The 21,682-nt window shown below is 38.7% G+C and overlaps 1 protein-coding gene across 2 annotated transcripts in view; it reads left to right on the plus strand.

Annotated features, from left to right (window-relative positions):
* Positions 1 to 21,682, plus strand: part of ARID4B (AT-rich interaction domain 4B) — an 87,716-nt gene that overhangs the window by 61,437 nt on the left and 4,597 nt on the right. For both annotated transcript variants that reach the window (XM_035320535.1, XM_035320536.1), the window contains exons 17-22: positions 5,794 to 6,042; positions 12,868 to 12,952; positions 13,821 to 14,013; positions 15,079 to 16,287; positions 18,183 to 18,296; positions 20,912 to 21,127. In XM_035320535.1, coding sequence (XP_035176426.1) covers positions 5,794 to 6,042; positions 12,868 to 12,952; positions 13,821 to 14,013; positions 15,079 to 16,287; positions 18,183 to 18,296; positions 20,912 to 21,127 — 2,066 coding nt within the window. The remainder of the gene's footprint in view (positions 1 to 5,793; positions 6,043 to 12,867; positions 12,953 to 13,820; positions 14,014 to 15,078; positions 16,288 to 18,182; positions 18,297 to 20,911; positions 21,128 to 21,682) is intronic.

The raw sequence follows: 21,682 nt of genomic DNA on the forward strand, positions 1-21,682 counted from the left end.
ACTTTTTTCCTAGGTGATTAATGCTGAATGTTGTGTGTTATTTTTTTTTTTTTTTAAGTGGCTTAAGCATCTGGGACAGATGGGCCACTGTCAGGGATGTTACTGTGAAGGGAAAGATTAAGTACTCAATCTGGAAGACTTTTTTTTTTTTAAATCACATCAGGCTTGTGTATTCGTAGTACTTTGATAGTACTTTGATTTTTGAGGTGACCAGCCAAGATTTTCTTTGAAGTGATCTCTTGCAGTGTGGGAAAGCTGCAAGAAGCATGGTTTTGGTATTTTCATTCTCTTGGTCCTTAAACTACCTGTTTTTTGGATTTGTTCAAGGAATGCATGAGTGTGTGCTCCAGAATATGATCTAGAAACCGAAACGCTTCTGGTTGCCTCATACTGCCATGTTCAAGTATTGTCTGTATGGTTTCCTGGGAATTGGGACTGTCCTGTTGCGACAGTATCAAAAGGAGAAAATGCTAAGAACTGAGCCTCTTTGGCTAATAATCTTGGATGAGGTTAAACCGTTCATGCACAGGCAAGGATAAAGTTGTGATCATTGATCTCTTATGCACTATGTAATAGCATATTCCCCCCCTGTAAGCAGTGGCAAGGAGCTAGGAATAATAAAAGCAGGAGCTGGGAGCTGTGTTAGGATGGGCATTGGTTCACCCGAAGGGTTTTTGCAGGGTTTACCACCTTAACAGGGTGGGGTGACTACCTGCTATGCCTGTGCTGGGGAGGGCTTTTATTTGTGTGTTTGGGAGGGAAAATTTCTGGAAGCACTTGATGAGGTTTTTCTGAATGCAGTTCTTCCAACAATGTTACGTAACAGCCAGCAGCTCCACTTAACATACAGCTGGTTGGTAGAGGCAGCGTCGTCTTCAATTCCTTATCTGTTGAAATGGCGCATCAGAGCTGCGTGGTGGGGAATCTGGAATGTCAGCAGGAAGGTTAAAGTACTTTGGAGAAGGGGTATCAAAGATACAGAAGGCATCTCTTCTGGCTTCTGGATTAGTGCTGAGGAGTAGATATTGTGATAGCTTCGGGTTTGTATGGAATCGATTATTAAGCTTGGCAAAAGGGAGCAAAATGCATCTTGTTCCTTGCACAGTTGGTGTGAACATCTGTTCTGAATCTCAGACTGCTGGTGTGTATGCAGAGATGCATTTATAAGAAGTGTACTTGCGTAGCTTCATTTATAGGAACATATTTCTGTGCTCTTCTTGCAACGCGTGTTATATTTGTGTGTTCTGGCTGCCAGTTATACTGAGAAGTTTTTGTGTAGTCATGTTTTGAGAAACTATTTTTTTTCCTGAATACAGAATATGCACTGATGCATCCATCTGTGTGGTGCCTGCTTTTTGTACTGCAATAAACTGCTAGTGGCACAGTAACAGCATGGGCAGGGGCCGTGTAAATGTCCCGGTCTTACGTGTGCCTTGCCCTGGATGGGAGGGAGGCTTCTTGGATGTGGAAAAAGCGGTTGTCATCCCGTCTTACACAGCTGCTGGTCACTGCGGAGGTTATTAGCCACAATAGCTGTCACTGAGACAAATGTGCGTGGGTGAGCCCTTAACTGTTCATCAAACAGTCGCTGCTCTCAAGCTGTGTGTGAACCAGAGCTATAAAAATGGAAAGTGCTGTGTTCCTTAGCCAGACGTCGAACCATCCATTACCCTTTCAGCAGACGATTCCAAGTTCCTTAGAAACTTGGTTAAACGATTAGGAGCAGTAGCGTGAGGTTCTTTCATTTGTCCTCTCCATAGCAGTAGAGGAATATTTTTCACAGTGCATGGCTGCAGCGTACCGAACTCTTCTGCTGTGTGAAGCGCTGACCAAGTCAGTGCTTTTCCCCTTCCCAAACATGGGCCACAGCCACGTTTGTTTGCATTTTGGGTGGGTGTAGGTAGAAGCCCTTGAACATCAGAGCCTGTATTTTTATGTCTTTCTTTGCAACTTCACAAGGAATAAAATTATTGGTGGTCTTTTTTTCTTTTGGTTTTGTTAGGTTTGTGAATTAAATAGGAGGTTCTACTGTCATGGCATAAGTACAGGCCCTAATGGCTTCTCTGCCTTAAAACTGCAGGGCATCCTAATCCAGCTGTGATTAAGAAAGTCAGAGGATGAAGACCTGACATTTCCAGCTCTGTGTTTTGTGAGGTAGAGGTTAAATGATCCTCTTGGATGAGAAAAAGGCGGGGAGGGACAAAACAAAAATAGAAGCTAATCGCTGAACTGGAGTGTCAATTACAGTGCAGTTTATTTCTGCTAGTGGTTCAATTAACTGTAATGACTTAATTGAACCAATAATTGAAATAACGTTGCTTCCTTAAATTTTAGCATAACCCCTGAAAAAGTGTTGCATTTGCAGTCTCACCTGCCGTGGGAGCAGTGGTGCGGCAGAGGAGGCGTGTGTGGGTAGGGCCAGGTTCCCAGTAAAAGTGGGGTGCTGGCAGGTCTGGGGTTCCAGGGCAGGTGCACCCAGCCTCATGGCTTTGCTAGTGGTGGGTGCGGTGACCATGGGGTGGAATAAATTTGGCTGGCACAGCCGCTGCTTTCATGGTGTGACAGCAGACAGGCTGTTGCAGCTATTAACAAGCATGTGTGTCACCATACTTCCTCCTTTTTGTGGGCTTGTTGGTGATAAACCTTTCCACTGGGCAAGAAGTACCTGCTGTATGGGGATTTTTGAATGCTTGAAATATTTTGAGCCCTTTAGCCATTGCAGAATGTCCTTTGGATCTAATGATGAGCAATATTTGTATGATCTGAACGCTTTAATGGTTCCACTTCATTATTCGTTAGTGGTGCGTTCTAACGTGTCTTGCCTGCTTCTTGAAGGTTTGTGCTCCACTTCGGTGGGAGATGGGGTGAGGGTGTGCTTTGCTCCACAGTTGGAATTGCAAGTGCTTCTTTGTCCTCCCGATAAGCTTTCTGGTACTTCCTGATTTCTGGAACCCAGTTACACTTGTATTCCTGTGTCTCTTGTTCAGTATGCATGCACATCTGCTGCTGCCTTGTTCCATCAGCTGCTGCTTGGGCCGTTCAAATTGTTGCAGCTTTGTGGCAAATACTGCTTGGTATCTTTTGTTTCTTACGTGTTTTAAGTTGACAATTATTGTGTGCTGCCAAGAGGCTTGTTTGTTTCTTTTGCCTTTTTTTAAATTTCAACTAAACAACATTAAAAAAAATCTGATGTTGTCATGTGTATATATAAACAGACAAATTAGGTTATTGCTGTGCATGCTAGATGGCTACAATCACAATTTTCTCTTACAAGCCGCTTCATGGCAGTCATGACTTCTCCATCTTGTGCACTGCCAGGTTTGAGTTTTTTTTATGGCCTTGTAAAACACGGTATCTTTTCTTCCTTGCAACCATTGGAATGTGCTTTTTTTTGTTCTAGGAGCTGTGTGAGTACACAGGTCTTTCTGCTCCGAAATGATGAATGTTCTTTGTTTTTGTTTGGTTTCCTAGAATCTCCAGTGTATGATCGCTAACCACATCACTCCTTAGAATGGGCTTTAAAAAAAAAAAATGCAACCATCTCTGCTTCTATTCCTTTTCCCAACATTTCCCTCCACCTGTGCACAGCCTGCTTGCCACATCTGCTAGTTCATCCAAGTTACACAAGTTCACAATGAGAGTTTCACACTTCTTCCAGAGAAGTCCTGGTATTGTTACGAGTATTTACAAAAGTAAAATAAAACAAAAATAATCTGTTGAGAGACCAAGAAAGTCATGACGTGGTTATGGCGAGAGAGACTCCAGACTTCTTCAGCTTCCTAAAGAGCCCCTGGCACCTTAATTGCCAGTCTCTGGGAAGTCCTGAATCTCCCTCATAGGCATGCCTTTCTTCACAGACATCGTTCAAGGATTGTACCACTGGTCCTTGGGGGAAAAATATAAATATATATGGCAAAATTTTTGTTGTACTTCTGAAAAGCCTTTTCAGTAATGGGAAATCACGAGCTTATCTTGTTCTCAGAGCAGCGATGGCTCTTGGCTTTTGAATGACAGTAACTGTTAAGCTGAAATCAGCTAGGAACTTTGGTTTATTGCAGCAGAGAGTATAATTTAACAGCATTTAAATTTCTGAGTGATGCTTTCTGTTGTGGAATTGTGTTCAGAACTTTTTCATTATAGCCTTTGAGGAGTTTTATTAGTGATTTCTTGGAAGTGGGTTTTGCCACATGATGTGCAGTGGAGGTGACGTGAGTGAAGTGAACTTCCGAAGCTCATCCATTTATGTTGCAGTTTTTAACTCTGGTGGTTTTAGTTTCAGTAGCAGAGTACCCCCCTGAAAGTATTTAAGAAACTTTGACCTTACAGAACCATACTGCTTGGTCCACGTAACATAAAACTTAATAGATGTATTTTCTACTATTTGATGTAGTTAATGCACCAAGAGCAGGAGTTACAGCATTTGTCTTGAGGTGTATGCAAATGTGTATATATAACAACGTTCATTTTTGAAGTAATTTCATTAAATCATTGTGGTTATGCTAGAGCTGAATTTAGGTTATTGTACTGAATTCTCTTTTGACAGCTAATTAGATATCAATGCAATTTTACTTCTAATAAGAAGCATTTGAATAATTAAACTGCTATTTCATCCTTTCACAGAGATAAAGCTTGTTTTTTCTTGAGTATTTTCTACTAAAAAAATCATGGAGAAATTTGGATTATTAAAAACACTTTTGTATTTGTGAGGTTAATTTAGATTAGGGTGTGACTCAGACATGGAGTAGCACTTACCTATTCTTACCCAGTTTGTAATACATCCAAACGTTGTGTTCCATGTCCCAGGTTTTCAATTAGTGGTCGGCGGTTATTGTGAATTTAGTAAGCAGCCCTGATCTGCTTTGTGTTGCTCAAAGTGGATTAGAGTTGTGTGATGGCCAATAATGTTCTGTGAGGCTATTTAAGATTAAAAGATGCTTTCCACATTAACGTCTGTGATTTTGTCTGCCTCTCTAACCTAGCTGGAGATAATTTTCAGAACTACTGAGCAGCCCATAGCTGACAGGGGGCCAGCGAGATTTGTGGGTTCTTAGTACTTCTGAAAATTGGTCTAAATTTGTAAACATGTATTTAAAACTAGTTTAGTTTCAAAAATAGTGAACACCTGCTTGTGTATTTATATAAAAATTAAATGCAAGTCTGGTTTGTATTTGGCAGACTTTTGGCATAATTGGCAAGGTCATAAATCAGTGCAGGTTTCTTGATTTGCTAAATAATCTTATGTAGGTTTTTATTATTGTTATTCAATTCTATTTTTGCCTAAAATCTCATTTTGTTTGCTTTCACCTCAAAGTGTTGAGATAGAATTGATTTTTAGCAAGGGTTTTTTGGGGAAGCAAGTTTCAAGAAGTGTTTGTAAAAAAAAAAAAAAAAAAAAAAAAAAAAAAAAAACATTTAGATTGAAACATAGAATTTAGGAAGTTTTATCTATATTGAGACGGATGAGTTTGAACAGGAAAAGATGATACTGAAAGGGACTGCATGAAGGATCATATAAAGATGAGTTTGAACAACTTCTGCTCATACAGATTCTGATGGATTACTTTTTTTTCTTTAAGCAAAGTCATTTTTGCACCTTACAATCACTGGATTTTGTGTGTATTGCTGAATCCTATTTTGCTGATATTACTCTCACGTAGTGCAGTTTCACATATTTGGAGCCTGCTGTTTCCCAGTCCCTAATGCATCCACAATATTTATCAATATATGTGGTTTGGAACTGAAAAGCTTATGAAGTATCTCATATTAACTCTACAATTTTTTAAACCTTTCAAGAGATGACACGAATAAGGAAGAAGATGAAGATGAAGAAGAAGCAGAGGAGGAGGAAGAGGAGGAGGAGGAGGAAGAAGACAACAATAACAATGACGAAGAAGAGTTTGAATGCTATCCACCAGGCATGAAAGTCCAAGTGCGGTATGGAAGAGGGAAAAATCAAAAAATGTATGAAGCTAGTATTAAAGATTCTGACATCGAAGGTGGAGAAGTCCTTTACTTGGTGCACTACTGTGGATGGAACGTGAGGTAACTTGAGTTTTAGTTAGTGATTACTTCTTGAATTACTTCTAAAATACTCTTCTGTATTTTAAAAACTAAATTAATACAGAGATCTAGAGTCCTAAACATTCAGTACTGGTGTTCTGTGAAGGGCATTATACTGTATGAAACTATTAGATTTTTAGCATTGTATAAATGCAATACTTCAGTTATTTAGAAAATCATCTTAAAATGACTTGTTCAGTGAAGACTTCCTTCACTCTGTCTTATTTTTAAACCTCCCCATACAACAAGTGACAGCCCACTCTTTCATAAATTCCTCCTCTGGATTCTCTGAAGCCAATTTTATCTTACACAATATTTGACTAGTGCACTTAACTGACTCTATATACACACTCTTCTCAGAGCAGCAGTGAGTATGTTAGCAGTATGGTATTTAACAAGAAAAGCACAAAATTCTTGATGTTAAATTTGTGTGCAGCAAATAATTGCATTTCATTCAGGTCTCATTTCTCACCTGTCCCTGGCTGCCTCAAACTTAAAGATTCTTCTTACCCCAGTGCCTTCTTATGCTTTTCTTAGTATGTTCAGGTTTATATACTTTTAGATTTCTTTAATATAGCATTAATATAAATAAATGGAAGCATTAATATATTTTTGCCATTTCAGACCACTTTTTTCCAATTTAAAACTTGAAGAACCTTTGACAACAGTGGGAGAAAACAAAAGCTTCTTAGTGGCTTTTAAGCCAATTATCCACTCTTCTGCTTTTTTCCTCAGTTTCAGTGTATCCGCTCATTGTCCTCAGCTGTCATTTTTAAAACTTTATTACTGTGCTTATAGAACTCTTGAAAAAAAAAAAGTCTGAGGCAAATCCGCTATAGTGGTTTTTTGGTTGATTTGTTGTTGTTGCTGTGTTTTGATTTTTTTTCCTTCCCCTCTTCTATAACATGAGGCTCTTATGACCTACTGTCATCTGGACTTTGATTACCACCCTATCACTGTCCAAAAAGGCACGACAAATCTCACTTACTCATTGCTAGCAAGATCTGCTAGCAAAGGTCATGGTTACCGAAGCATAATACTTCTCTCCCTCACCTGAATGTACCTCTCTGCATCTATGCCTGGTGATTTCCAGAGTCACCTAAGCCACAGCTGAGGAGTGACATCTCGATATTTTGCATTTTGATAACAATGTTTTTGCAGAATTTTGATCTACATACTGTATTCCTGTAGATCAACATATCTTTCAGATACACTGACTTCAGGGAGCATTTGTAAGCATAGTGGGCTATAAAGCCTGAGCCTTAAAATACCCAAATTCTAGGGGAGATGCAGCCTGCTCAAGATAGGATTTGGAGTGACTAGCTCTTCAGTCATTGCTGGAAAGGACTTGCCTTAGGAGCATAAGCTGATGAAATTTATGCTCTGCTCACTGAGTAGTACTGTATAGCATTCAAAGGTTTGTTTTTTTATATCCCCTAAAACTTTTTTTGCAATTCATGTATAAACATAGAAGTTATTTTACTTTTTTGAGAAAACATTAAATACATGCTATGGGATGAGGTGATCAGAGTTTCACTTGAGCAGTGCCACTTTACATCTGAAGAAATGAGAAGTGGAGAATAAGCCTTCATCTTGAAGAACGCAACGTTTTGGTTATTAAAGGACAAGTCAAGATTTTTTTTAACCCTGCATTCTAAATATATACACAGATTAATATTTGAGGTATTCTTTCTGCAACTAGGATATATTTAATTTTAAAAAAGCATTTTTACCAAACCTTATACTCATTTGAGAGGTAAAAGATTTTTTTTTCTTTTTTTTTTTTCTGGCAGCAGGACTTGCATTTGTTGTTCCTTGGGGTTCCAAAAGAGCCCTCTGAAAGGGGCTGGGGGACAGGATTCTCTTCACTGAAGAAGATACAGTGGTTGACATTTATCTGTGGGACTGTGTATGGACTCTGTTAAATATGGCTAATGTAATTAAAATAAACATTTAAATCGTTTGATCTGACAGTAAGTCTGAGCTTAAGGCAGCATCTAAACACTTTGATATTTTAGTTATGTGAAGACAAGTCATGTATGATGTGATAACTTGAAGATTTGGCTTTCGGTCATAACCTGGAAAACTAACCGCTTTTCTGGACTAGGTTGTAATTCCTTCCTCTCCTTACTTGCTATAGCTCTAGTCCCCATTTGTAGCGTCCAGCAGCAGCAAGTGCTGTAGCATTAGGTCATGGCATGTACTCAGTTTTGCATTCAGGGTTCTTAATTCTGTCAGCCTCCTATCCTTTAAGGTCAACTCTCCTGTTTCCCCCTTTGATTGGTATGCCATTTACTGATCTGTTCTTCAAAATCTGTGAGAGTCTTGACTACCTACTGATGCTCCTTACCAAAAGGTAACTTCAGTATCAGTCTGGAGTTCAGAGTTGCTGTGTGCATGCGTGCACGTGCTTTGGGGTACTTGGAATGGAATTTGGTAAATTCGGTATTTAGCTTTCATTATTTTATTAAACTTGATAGAAAAAGTGAGACTAACCACTGTGAAACTTTTTTCAATATAGTACCTAGAAAATATGGAATTGGAATAGAGTTTGACAGTGGTGTATAGCTATACCACTTCATGCTAAAGGATCTTGTCAGCTCATGAGATTCAGGTGATAACGTATTCCTAATAAAGGTGAAGAAAGGTAGCATGCAGTGAAGTCTGACTCATAGTGAAAGGGAATGGTAAAAATTTCTACCCTGTTAGAGAACTCCTTACATTCTCTCATGAGAGCCTTCTGGTTAGCATGTGATAAACTCTTTTTCGTTGCCTTCTAAGAAGAATAGTTATGTTCTGAATTACGCATGGGTTATGTGAAACTAGAAGTTTTATGGAGCCTACAGTGCTAGTTCCTTCTGTTGTAATTTTAGTTTTTGGCTGCCAGTGCAGGGAAAACTTCATTGTGTAAGCTTTTGAGATGTATTTCTTCTGCAGCATGTTCCAGTAATGAGAAACAGAAGGTGCATCTTCAAAATGAATTTGTCACTTTAACTCTGTCAAATGGCACAACATCAGATACATTTTTCTTAAACATACCAAAGGTTTAAAATGAAGTTTTATTATTTTCAGCTTTTTTTGTTAATTTCCTTCAGAAATATGAATGTGGAAGTGTTACTTTTGTCTTGAATTGTTGAAGCATTCCCAAGATACAATTTTTGTACTTAACAGTCGACCACTGGAAGTAAAGAAGCTGTGTAGCCATGCATGAGAGCATGGGAGGAGATTTACTAAAAACTAAATAAATAAGTTAAAGTCCTCACCTCTTATTCCAAGGTTTTGATAACGGACTAATCTCATTTCTTTGATTGCAGTCAATGAAAACATTTAATTCCTCTGTGTTAACAGACACAGACTGGAGCTTCTCGGTGAACTTGCTAAGGCTTACTAGGTCCTTGAGGTCACTTGTCTTCCTGACAAAGTGGCACCTTTGCTAGTATAAACCTAGAGGCTGGGAAAGTACAATTTTTTTCCTCATTTCCCCTCTAGTACTGCTCTGGAGGATTGACTATGCCATCTCTGAGAATGTTAGGATTTTTTTTTCAAACAGGTCTGTGCAAACTCATTTAGGAACACTTCCCCATCTTACCTCCTTTCCCTGTGACACCCAGCTGTTTGTTTTTGGGAGTTGAGGTAAGCAAATGTAGAAGAAACAAAACAGATCTTTGGGAGGCATGTACTTGTAATGAGAGCCAAACAACTTCTTTAATAGTCTTTCTATTTCTCTCTTGGTTTGTGAGCAGACTGTTTAAGGCAAGATCAGTGATGAAATAAGAGATTTTTTTTTTTTTTCTCTTTTAATAAGGTGCAGTTGTATACAGAAAGACTCTAGTCTGACTTGTGTATTGTTCAGGTGCCGCTTGGTACCTGAGGCACTGTACAGTTTTAAGGCTGCTTCTCCATGAAGTAGAGGAAACTAATCTGAGCAGGCTGTTGGCTGTGGCTTTGGATACATTCTGCTTGTAAGATCTTTCTGAGCTTGCTGACAGTTGTCACTGCTTAGGCAAGCTGTATGCAACTGACATGTGAGCAGCGAATGGACTCTGTGCCATGCAAAGGAATGAAATGTGGGCATCTGACTTCTCAGAGCTGGGTCATGATTTCTGAGATGCTGGAGCTCCTTGCAGGCTCTGACTGCTGTTCCAGGTGCAGCAAGGAGCGGAGCAGGATAGATTCTGGCCAGGAGCTGTTCCTGTCACAAACACAGATTTTTCCATTTGTGATCCTTGAGATGGGTGGTTATTACCGCTTCTAGTATGTAGCATTTAAGATCTGTGGTGTCTACAGATATTCTTGTATTTCTCTGCATTTGCCTCGCTCCATCACTTCATCACGCCCCCTGCTCTATCAGCTGCTGCCCGAGCAGGCAGTGCAGCTAATTGGAAGCACTGTACGTGCAGTACCCACGCTTTGCCTACGTGGAAGGTTGTATTCACTCGCAGTATGCATTTTCAATAAGAAAACAAATGGTTTATTGTGGCAACATAACTGAGGTAGAAAGGGCACAGTGAGAATAATCGCTTTCCTCTGTGCATTTGTCCATTCCTAGTGCTCTTATCCTGTATGTATTTAGCCTTAATGTAATCTTAATATTTATGTGGATTGTGAAATCTGTTTTGCAGTCTGCTCAGCATTGTTCCTTTATGAAAGCACGTCTTTGACTTGAGGAAAGATTGCTTCAAGTACAGTTTCTCACAGTCTCACAGCAATAGTTTTTTCCATACCAAATCCACTGCCTTCCATTAAAATAACGTGGTACATTCAGATGTTATTTCTGCTTTCATGAACGGTCACCAGGCTTGATACCCCGAAGTCTAACATCCTTATGTGCTGCATCCCCCCTTCCCTATCTGTTTATATCGTAGGAATCTGAGGGCACCCCATTTTTTAGGAAGGCTGTGGGATGGGAGAAAATGCAGCTTGCTAACCATGTTCTGGGGGTGGAGTGGGTATCGGCACAAAGCAGGCCAGCCACGTGGTGTGCTTTGCACCAGCCGTACCAAAGGAGGCAGGACAAGGGCAGTAGCAATCTTGCAGGTCTCAACCACTTTGCCAGACACGGGCATCATCTGCAGCCCGGTGAGGGTGCTCCCCTGGGGGTTGTTCCTTCCGTATGTCCCATTCTTTAGCCTGTATGCAACGAGCATGTACCTGCTGGCTCCTTTTTGTGGGTATGAGGCTGGTCCTTGAGAGGTTCTGTGCTTCAGGATATACGAGGCTGTGCCTTTTTTAAAGGTAGTCCTGCGGTAAGGAGGAATGTGAGTCACTGTTCAAAATCTGAGATGGCAACTCTGACTTGAAACCACCACAATTATGAATCTGCTCTCATCAGGCCTAGCTCTGAGGAGTTTCATTTAGGTTTTGGTGAGAAGTCTGAGCATATCCATGTACATGTCATCTGGCATAACAGTACAACTACACCTGTATCTGCAGGAGTGTAGGTAATTTCAGCATGCTGTAATCTGCAGGGGCTGCTGTTAATTATGTGATTTGTGTTTTTGTTGTTGTTGCTCAGGGAAAAAAATGTTTTGGAAAATGGTTTGTCAGAGACTACTGCTGACTCTGAAGATAATTATAATTTCTCCTTTCTCTGTTGTGTTCTGAGGTGTTCCTTTTTCACTGTATTATAATATGAAATTTAAGCTATAAAATACAGTATTTAGTTTCTGGAATCCCTTGCTTAGGTCTTAAGTTAGAATATACAGGAAAGTGAGTTGGAAACTTGTACTTTTTTTTTTGTAATAATCCTTTTTAATTTATTACCTGTATCGTACATGTAATTGGCAGTAGTTGCACAGAAGCTGAATTGGGCCTCTATCAGCAGCCATCGTGTATCAAACTGGTGGTCAACTAAGTCCAGCTGGGAAACCAGCATGACCATGAGTGCATTATGTTCAGCTCAGTTTTTTGCTAGTTCTCTGGGTGTGTTTTTGGTTAGTTAAGTTTCTTCCCCTCCATTCTCATGTCTACCATGTCTAGGCTCAAAATTTGTGTGGCTGTATGCTGAGGTAAAAGTGAATACATACTAATTTTTAACTGAGCTATTTCTTATTCAGACAATTACGGATTTCACAGTTGAAGTAGGACAGCAAATGCTTACTTTTTTTTGCATCGATTCTTGCAGTTTCTCAGAAATATGCAATGAAACTGGGAAGTACGGTTCCATGTGTAAAGTATATTCTTAATAAGAACATGTTTCTCTGGTCTGATGTTTGTATTTAACATGAGCAGCTTCAGAAATACGAGAGCTGTTGTATATTGTCTAGAATAATTCTGATATACAATGGAAACACTTACCTGAACATGAGTTGAACAGTATTAGCGTTAAGAGTTAGTGACTCAAGAGTTAGTGATTCCCAAGTGTCAGCTACTCAAAAGATCACTTTGCAGATACTCAGGCTGGAAAGGGTTGGTTTTGTTACTGGTCATATTTTTATATAGTAGTAAGAATTTATTTTATTGTTAGGGTTTTACAGCACATATACAAAGTATTTCTCTTAGAAATCCATACAGAATTAACTTTTTGGTAGTTTGTTTTACCTATATATGTGGATTTCCTGTTGATTGATGTAGACTGCTTAAGTGCTAGCTTTGACTCCAGCCCATCAGCGTGAGAAAACTTTGTTCTAGATGTCCAAGCATATAGAGTTGAACCTTAGCTTAAGCTCTACATACTGAAAAGTATACTAATAATGCCTTAAATAAATTCAATTTCATATTGCTAGCATTTTATCTCCATTCATTTCTTTTGTGGTGTTGTGGTTGTTTGCTTAAAACCATAAATGTATATTTTTTTTCTGTTTTTAGGTATGATGAGTGGATAAAGGCAGACAAGATAGTGAGACCAGCTGACAAAAATGTACCAAAAATTAAGCATCGAAAGAAAATAAAGGTAGCTTTTCTCCCTTCTTCTCCCTAGTTCTCCCTCAACTTTGGTTTAAAGTATTCTTAAATACTTTCCCTCACATGCATTTCTAACCTTTTGGTAGGCATAATGGTAGATGCTTGATGGTAAAAACTAAAACTTCTTTCATTGAGGTTTGTTCTTTCATTTGGAGGGTGGGAAGGAAGCTTCTCTTTCCTGTGTTTTTTGTGGGATTTAAGTATGTACTTAACAAGAGAGGAGGATCTATCAGTGCTGGAGCCAACTCTGAGAGGCTGAACTTAGGAGCTCCTTATCCTGATTCCATATAGCAAACCTATAACCTATGACCAACCATTTGCATGTGACTACAATTTTACTTCACAGCATTTATTTCAAAAGCCACGCCTTTAAAGCTTAGGTTATGATATATTGTGCATTTAGGTTATGACATTCTTTGGACAGTGGGATACAAGGAAGCTTTTCCTTCTGCTGCAGATGTCAGTGCTCCTCCTCTGCCCCTCCAGCACCATGGCACCTCTGGAATCTGAGTCTAGTTCTAGAGCTCCTTGTGCCCTATGACAGAGCAGGGTGTCATAACCCTGCCCTCCCACACCTGTTGCTGCCAAGCCTGGCATCCTGTGGTGCCACGGCTCCGAGAGCGAGCCCTGGCTGTGTTTGTTTTCCTATTTGTAGTAGCATTGACAAAATTCCTGTTCTTGGTATAAATATCTCAACATGCGTCGTCGTAGAAAGGTATGTCTAGGCTTTTCAATAAAAGGGGAAAGCTTGTCATTTCAGGTAGCATGTTCAAGGTAGCTGTAAGCATGGCTTGACTATATTCTGTGTTAAGATGTATGCTCAAATTAAAGAGTTTTTCATCTTTCCTTTCACGCAGAATAAAACTGACAAAGAGAAGGAAGACAAGTATTCTCCTAAAAACTGTAAATTGCGACGTTTGTCAAAACCGCCCTTTCACACCAGCACATCACCTGAGACTGGGTCCAAACTTGACAGCGCTGAAGCCAAAAATACTGAGCAAGCTCCTGTTAAATCAATAGAAATTACTTCTATCATTAATGGGCTTCAAGGTATTGTATATAAACTTTTTCAAACTTCGTAAAATTGCCTTTAAAGGGCAGTAAATGATGGTGTAGAGCAAATGATGCAACTCTACACCTCTGAGCCTGGCTATTGCTTTCGTTATATCATCATCTTCAGAAATAACCCTTGAACAAAAGCAGCATTCACGTTTTCTGAAAATGGGTATTGTGAATCCTGTGTATGTTAACAGTCTTAAGAACTGCATTCTGTTTCGCCATGTTTTTCTTTGATATACAGCAAAGCATTTTGGCTTCCTATGTTATTTCTAAATTATTCTGATTTATGTAACTTTTAAAACCCCATGAATTTTTCTCACCTTAAAAAGTGGAATTAATAAAGCTAGGTGTCCTTTCAGCATGTCTGCTGGTTCCTTTTCCATTATATCTTTTTTTTCTTTTCTCAGTTTCTTTATTCCTGACCTTGAATTTTCTCTCTTTTGTCTTCACTCTCACAGTCCACATAGTTCTGCAAGTGCCTTTTGCTATTGCATTCAGTTCATTTTTCCAGGCTGGTTACCAGATGGGTTTGTCAGATATACTCTCCACTGTCTCTGTTATTCCATCCTTTTAGACTGTGGATTCTTCAGGGAAAAAGTACTCTCTGAATCTGTTTTGGACTTTGGAAAAAGGGCATGCAATGGCAGTATTTGTAACTCGTTACAAAAAATAAATATAATTCGGCACTTCTTTCAATTTCTGTTTAGGTTTATTACGAAGAAGTTCGTATTGTATGGAGTTATAACCAACGTTATTTAAGTGAAAGCTGTTGCCCTCTATGCTTTCTCTACCCCTTCAGAAATTAGGGAGCCTCCTTGGAAGAAATTCCTGGAGATGTTCTATACATAGAATTTTCCTGGTTCCTAATTTAGCCATTATACATTCTAATAGAGCAAGAATAATCTCTGAAGTCTTTCTAGTGTGCAGTTTAAGCCATGTACTACTAGAATTGCCTTTAGGATGAGTTCATATCTGTACAGTTTTCTTCATTTTTTTTCTAGTAGTATTTGTAACAGGAATCAAGACAAACTTTTTTTAAATTTTATTTTTAACCAGCTTCTGAAAATTCTGATGACAGTGAGCAGGAAGATGACCAAAGTGCCCAGAACATACACGCTGATGGCAAAGAGGAATCTCAACACGAAGCTGTGAGCCAAGATAAAAATGAATTGTGTCTAAAAGAAGAACAGAGCAGTTCAGCCCTCCCAGAAGAAACTAAAGCTCTGACAGATGCAGTAGTGCCCAAGTCAGGTTCCAAGTCTCCTGAAAGACTGCGAAAAGAGATGGAAGAATTATCTGAAGATACCGACTCTGATGGAGAAGATGAAGCCACAAAGAAGAGAAAGGAGGTAAAAAAGGAGGTCGTGGATAAAACAGCAAAACCACAGGTAAAACGTGGTAAACGAAGATACTGTGTCGCAGAGGAATCTTTAAAGACTGTGTCGCCTAATAGGAAGGATGAGAAGTCCAAAAACAAAGATTCCCTTAGCTTAGAAAACAGCAGTAACAGCTCCTCAGATGAAGATGAGGAAGACAAATCTAAGCTGAAAATCACTCCCACTAAAAAGTACAATGGATTAGAGGAGAAAAGGAAGTCTTTACGGACAGGTACCTTCTACTCAGGATTTTCTGAAGTGGCAGAGAAAAGGATAAAGCTTCTAAATAACTCTGATGAAAGACTTCAGAACACCAGAGCAAAGGATCGAAAAGATGTCTGGTCAAGTATTCAGGGACAGTGGCCGAAGAAAACATTGAAGGAACTGTTCTCAGACTCTGACACTGAAGCTGCTGCCTCCCCTCCACACGCTGCTCCTGAGGATGCTGCAGCAGAGGAGCAGCTTCAGACTCTTGCAGAAGAAGACATTTCTTTGCCTAACTCAGAACTTGAAAAACCTTTGCCAGCTAGTGCAGACGTTAAACCTGTTGAGGAAAAACCAGCTGAAATGGGTGAAAAGAAAGTTGAATTTCCAAGCAGTGGGAGTAACTCAGTGCTTAATACTCCTCCCACGACTCCGGAGTCGCCTTCATCTGTGACCGTAACAGACAGTAGGCATCAGTCCAGTGTCACTGTCTCAGAGGCATTGCCACCAAATCAAGAAGAGATACGAAGCATTAAAAGTGAAACCGATAGCACAATAGAGGTGGACAGTGTTGCGGGGGAGCTGCAAGACCTCCAGTCCGAGGGAAATATTTCTCCAACAGGTTTCGATGCCAGCGTCAGTTCCAGTAGTAGTAATCAACCAGAGCCAGAGCATACTGAGAAAGGTAAACAAAAGGGGAAACAAAGATGTCTTCAACCTAACCATCTCGCGTTTTTGTGTTGCTGATGTATCTTCATTCTGTTATGGTTACACTGCTGGAAAGTTGTTGGAGGAAGTAGTAGCCAGCTGCCTACTTCAAATCTGTGGAAATGGCATTATCACCTAGCGAATAAAAGAATCCGTCAGGAACGTTCTTGGCCTGTTAGTAAGAAATGTAGTGGTTTTAATGAGGAATAAACTAGGTAAGAATAAAGTTTATACCTGAGGTGGCAGTAAAAGTCCAGCGTGAACTGTAATACATCGTGTAGGAAAAATTTATTGTAGCAAGCTGGATGCATTTAAAAAATACCTTGCTTGCAAGTAGAAGATTCTGTTTCTTAGATAAAATTTTGACTTTCTTTAAGCTGATTTTTCAGGGGAAGAATAGCGCAAATCATTGCATGCTTAGGCAGCCGTTTCAAACTTGCATCTTATGAAATTAATCTGAAACAAACAAAACCCACAATCAGAAACATTTACCTTATTAGCAGTATTTCACTTTCAGATATGATTTTGCTGATTGAAGTTCCCGTCCTGAGACTACTAGAACATAAAGGATATTAAATTCTGTTATTGCTTGTGTCATATGAATGTACTGTCTGCTTTTTAACTATTTTCAAGACTGGATCCAAAAGCTTTTTTTATGGGATTCAGTGGCTGTTTCATAGTTCCATCAAAAGTACAGTTGATTTTAAAGCTGTTAACCTGCCTAAAATTTATTAATCCACAGAAAAAAAATACATCTGAATATAATCCTGGGGTGGTAGAAGTAATTTCTTCATCTCCACAGGTTTCAGGTTGGATTGAGATAAAAATAGTTAACTGAATTTTCTCAAAATGCCTTTATGGTGTGTTACTTTTATGATACTGTTTTTGCTGAACTGTTCTTTTGAAAGAATGCAGTGTGTCCTCTTAAACAGGAGAGAGTTTGGAAGAGGTGAATTTGTAGCCCTCAATAAATAAGCCGGTAATACTTTGCCAGGCAATCTATAGATATGTAGGCTTACAACATTTTTTGGTATAAAAGGAAATGATTGGCACATGAAATCAAGAAGCTTTTTGTTATAAGTTCTTTTTTAACACTATTGTACAATATTACTTTCGTACACAGTTGCACATTATTACTTTTACATACATTAGACTTCCTCTCTGATTTTGTCAGCATGCTGGCTGTTTTAGAAAATTGGGTGAGCTTACAGTTTCTTAATTTAAAAGGTTTGTTACAGGAGGCACTTTTAACTGCAAGTCAGGAGGTTGTGGAACAACATCTGAACGAGTCCTAAGATTTGCTCTTTTAGCAGGTGTACTAAAATTCTTATTTTCCTTTCCTACTTTTTCCCCATTGTAGTTACAAATACCAGTAGACTTTCCTTTTTTGTTTGCCTCCTTTTTTGTAGCCTTCTTTTTGTTGCCTTATGCTTTTTTAATATTTTCTAAGATCTTAATATAATTAATGTAATTACTGATAACAAATTATAGTTTCATTTTTTTTCTCACAGCTTCCAAGTGTGTTCAAGTGTGACAGACTTTTACCAACATGTTTCAGTTCCAATAGTTCTTAAGTTTTTCAAATAAATGCATGCATTTAATATGCTAAAATTATGTTCCATGTGGTTCAAGAGAAATTCTGAGAGCACACAGGAAAAAAGTCACTTGGAATCATCTTATATGTATGCTCTAACCAAGAAATTTTGTCTGCTTTCCATCTTCCTTTACCTCCTCTTTTCAGCGTAAGTAGAAAGGCGAGCTGTTTTAAGCGTAGACAGGAACTGTTGCCTTGTTGTCTATAAACTTAAGCCTTGAAGTGTTTTTCTGAGACTTTGAGTATTTACTGTTTTTTTTCCCCTCTTTCAATCATAGTCTGTGCAGGCCAAAAGAGACTTAAAGATTCTCAGGGAGGAGGCAGCTCCTCAAAAAAGCAGAAAAGAAGCCACAAAACATCTTCTGTGAACAACAAAAAGAAGAGTAAAACTAGTAAGTATAGCAGTTCAGTGTGAAGTGTCATTTCTTTTAAGAATCATAGCAGAAGCCTGGAAATAAGATCAGTATGTATTTTATTACATATAATGTATTTTAAGTACAGAGTGCTCTCATCAGGGAATTCTTAACGCTGATTAAATCAAGAAACTGTTTTTGCTGAATGCTGAAGTGTTTTTAAATATCTTTTCTGGACCTACTTCTTAGAGATTAAATCCTTGTAATTCAGGAAGACTAAGAAGAGTTAGCATTTCACATCTGCTAGGACTGGGGTCTTTGTTATCACAGGAAAAAAAAGTAATTTCTGTGGCATGATGATCTTGTGTTCTAGATAGGAGACTGGGACCTGGATGAAACTAGACACTGTATTTTCTGCAGGATGTGTTTTACAAGTTAATATCTCTTCCAGTAGCAAATATATCAATTCCAGAGGAGCATAGGCTTTGTTTTCAGTCATCTGTTACATCTTCAGTAAATCGTACAACTTTTTTTGGTTGTAGAAGCTAATTGGAGTAGAAATGACAGTGCTGGTGAAGAGAAGCTTAATAAATGCAGAGCTGTATGACAGACCAATGCATACATGTTCAAGAGACAGCAAAATCCATTACTGCCTCATTCCACTGGTACACAGTAATAATAAAAATAAAACATTACAGTCAGCTAGAGCGTAAAGCAAGCAGGACAACTGTGATGGGTTTTCTTGTTTTTTTTTTTTTTTTTTTTTTTTTTAAGGCTTTTTTTCTGTTTTTTACTTTCTTCTAACACCTTTTACTAAGTCTGTACTTTCTGGTAAGATTCTTGTATTCACTCTACCACTTTTCACATTCGTTGATCTTCTCTTCACATTCTCTTAGCCTTTGTCATTCCATTTCACTAATTTTCTACTGTAATCTTCCTTCCTTCCTTAACCCCATCTATTAAAGTAACAAAACAAACAGAATTTGCAGAAACTAATGCACCATGTGTATCTTGTTCATTGTTCCCTTTGATTTGGTTTCTTGACCTGTGTCTTTGTCAGGATGCAAGCTTTTCAAGGCTAGGATTGTTCCTTGTGCTGTGTACAGTGCTTGGCAGATGTATGCGTTTCTTTTTGTTAGATGTAAGGCACTGTTGTGGGAAAGGCAAGAAAAAGATAAAATGTGGAGTCAGTCGAAAGCAAAAAAAAAAAAAAAAAAAAACTTTTTGCAAAATGCAGGTATACTAGATAAAGCTGCTCTTGTAGGTAACTAGATCATAAAGAACAGAACCAAAAGAGGTTTTCAGTCGATACCAAGCAAGGCACAACTGAGGCATAAGGTTCTCTTGATTAAATATTACTTTGAACATGGTTTTAAAAACAATCCTAATGATAGAGATTCTGCAGCTTCCCTAGGCGTTTTATTCCAGTGCTTCAGGAGATGTATGTAGAATTATTTCTTGCCCCTGCTTCCATTCCAGGTTTACTTTTATAAAGCTAAACAACCCATCATCCTTTTAATCCTTCCTCATAAATTTCATCTTTTAGATTATTTTGTTGTTATTCTTTGGACACTTTGATTGGAAAACAGTGTTCAGTCGAGCCTGTTGCTTTATAGTTGGTGATTTTAGTGTGAGGTCAGGTTCTTCTGTTTTCAGTCAGTTGAAGATGTTTTTCTGCTATTAAAGAATTAGAATGTTGTATCTGAGAATTTTTTTATAGATAGTTACATAAATTCAGACTTGCTAGTCATTTTAGCACTGAAAACCTAAAAATAAAGGTGACATAAGGCTAAGGAAGAGGACAATTGTTTACTCCCTTTCGGGTTACATGCCCTCCCTTTCGGGTTACATGCCCTCCCTAGGATTGCTCACCTGTAATTATTAGCTCTAAAACTGGATAGAGCTTTGCATATATCAAGAAATCAAATTTTTTTTAAAAAAAGTTAAAAAGGAAATAGGACATAATATCAGTCTTGCTGTTTTTTTTAGAAAAAGGAGGAAGTGTAGCCCCAGTAAATATGTGGATAATTTTTGCACCTACACTGACGTGCTGAACTGCCTCTTTGCCTTAATTTCTAATGGAGGCAACATATTCATAAATGTACCTCTAAAGAAAAAAGTGTGGTGCTGTCTTGAGCAGTTCAGAGTAGTATATATCTTTGCTACACAGACCTGGAGTAGTTGGGATCTTATTCAAGAATCTTCCTCCAAGAAGTCTGTCCATGTTCCTCCAGGTTCTTGTGCACACACTTTTAGCAACACAATTGTCAGTATTCAGGGTGGTTGTGGAGCTACAGTCTGATACTTTTATCTAGTTCTGCAGGACTTTGGTTCCCATAAGTCCACATAATAGTTATGAATCTACCTGCAGAGCAACTGGACAATGTTATCTGTGCAAGGTTTGCCTTTCATAGTATGCCAGAATTAGAAAGGTTCCACCTTATGACTGCCTGTCTTACTGTCTTGTCTTCTGACATCTGTGATGTAAAGGGTTGTGTGACAAGCTTCTATATTAGATAGATTGTCATTTTAAGGTAAAAGGAATTCAGTCAGATAAACTCCTTTTCAATGAAAATTAGCACAAGGGTAGCTTCTGATAAGCTTTGGTTTGGGCAGGAAGGTATTTTTTGTAACCTGTCATCTTGTTCCTTCAGCAAACAGCAGTGATAGTGAAGAACTATCTGCTGGTGAAAGCCTGTCCAAATCTCAGCCAGCAAAATCAGTTTCTACTGGCATGAAGTCTCACCAAACCAAATCACCTGCAAGAACACAATCTCCAGGAAAATGTGGGAAAAATGGAGAGAAGGAATCTGATCTCAAAGATCAGAATAATCGTTTGCCCAAAGTTTACAAATGGAGTTTCCAAATGTGTAAGTATTTTCTACAAAACATGCCCAGTGTGGTCTTGGAGAATAGAATAAGAGGACTTGTAAAGTTTTGTGTTTTTTTTGCCTTTTTTCCTGAAAATTGTTCTATCCTTAGTTTGCTCAATGTTGTTCTAAACTCTGTTTTTAATTTTTTGTTTTACTTGCAATTCAAGAAATCGCCTATATCCCACTTCTCCAATACTGTTGTAGATACAGCTTCTGCGCTGACTTACTGTTCTTGCCAGCCTGTGTTGACGTCTCATTCAGGCATGAATGTTAACCGCCATATGCGCTGCTTGTGTTGATGTTTTCTTGTTTTACTCCTCTAGTTGTTTTTCAGGCATTTGTGTGATGGATTTGTAACTTTTTTCCCTTCCCTCTTGCTCTAATGAACCAGGGCACGTTTACTGTTTCTAGTAATAAGAACTTGCGGCGTGTTTGTGCAGTCAGCTACAGGTACACACACAGCTGGTGCAGAGCACAGCATTGAAGAAATGGCACATTTACTACTCGAAAAAATGTCGTAGTAGCTTTGGTGCTATTAGTGTAACTTCTTCA

Source organism: Oxyura jamaicensis, chromosome 3 (assembly GCF_011077185.1).
Source record: "Oxyura jamaicensis isolate SHBP4307 breed ruddy duck chromosome 3, BPBGC_Ojam_1.0, whole genome shotgun sequence".
NCBI classification, from domain to species: Eukaryota; Metazoa; Chordata; class Aves; order Anseriformes; family Anatidae; genus Oxyura; species Oxyura jamaicensis.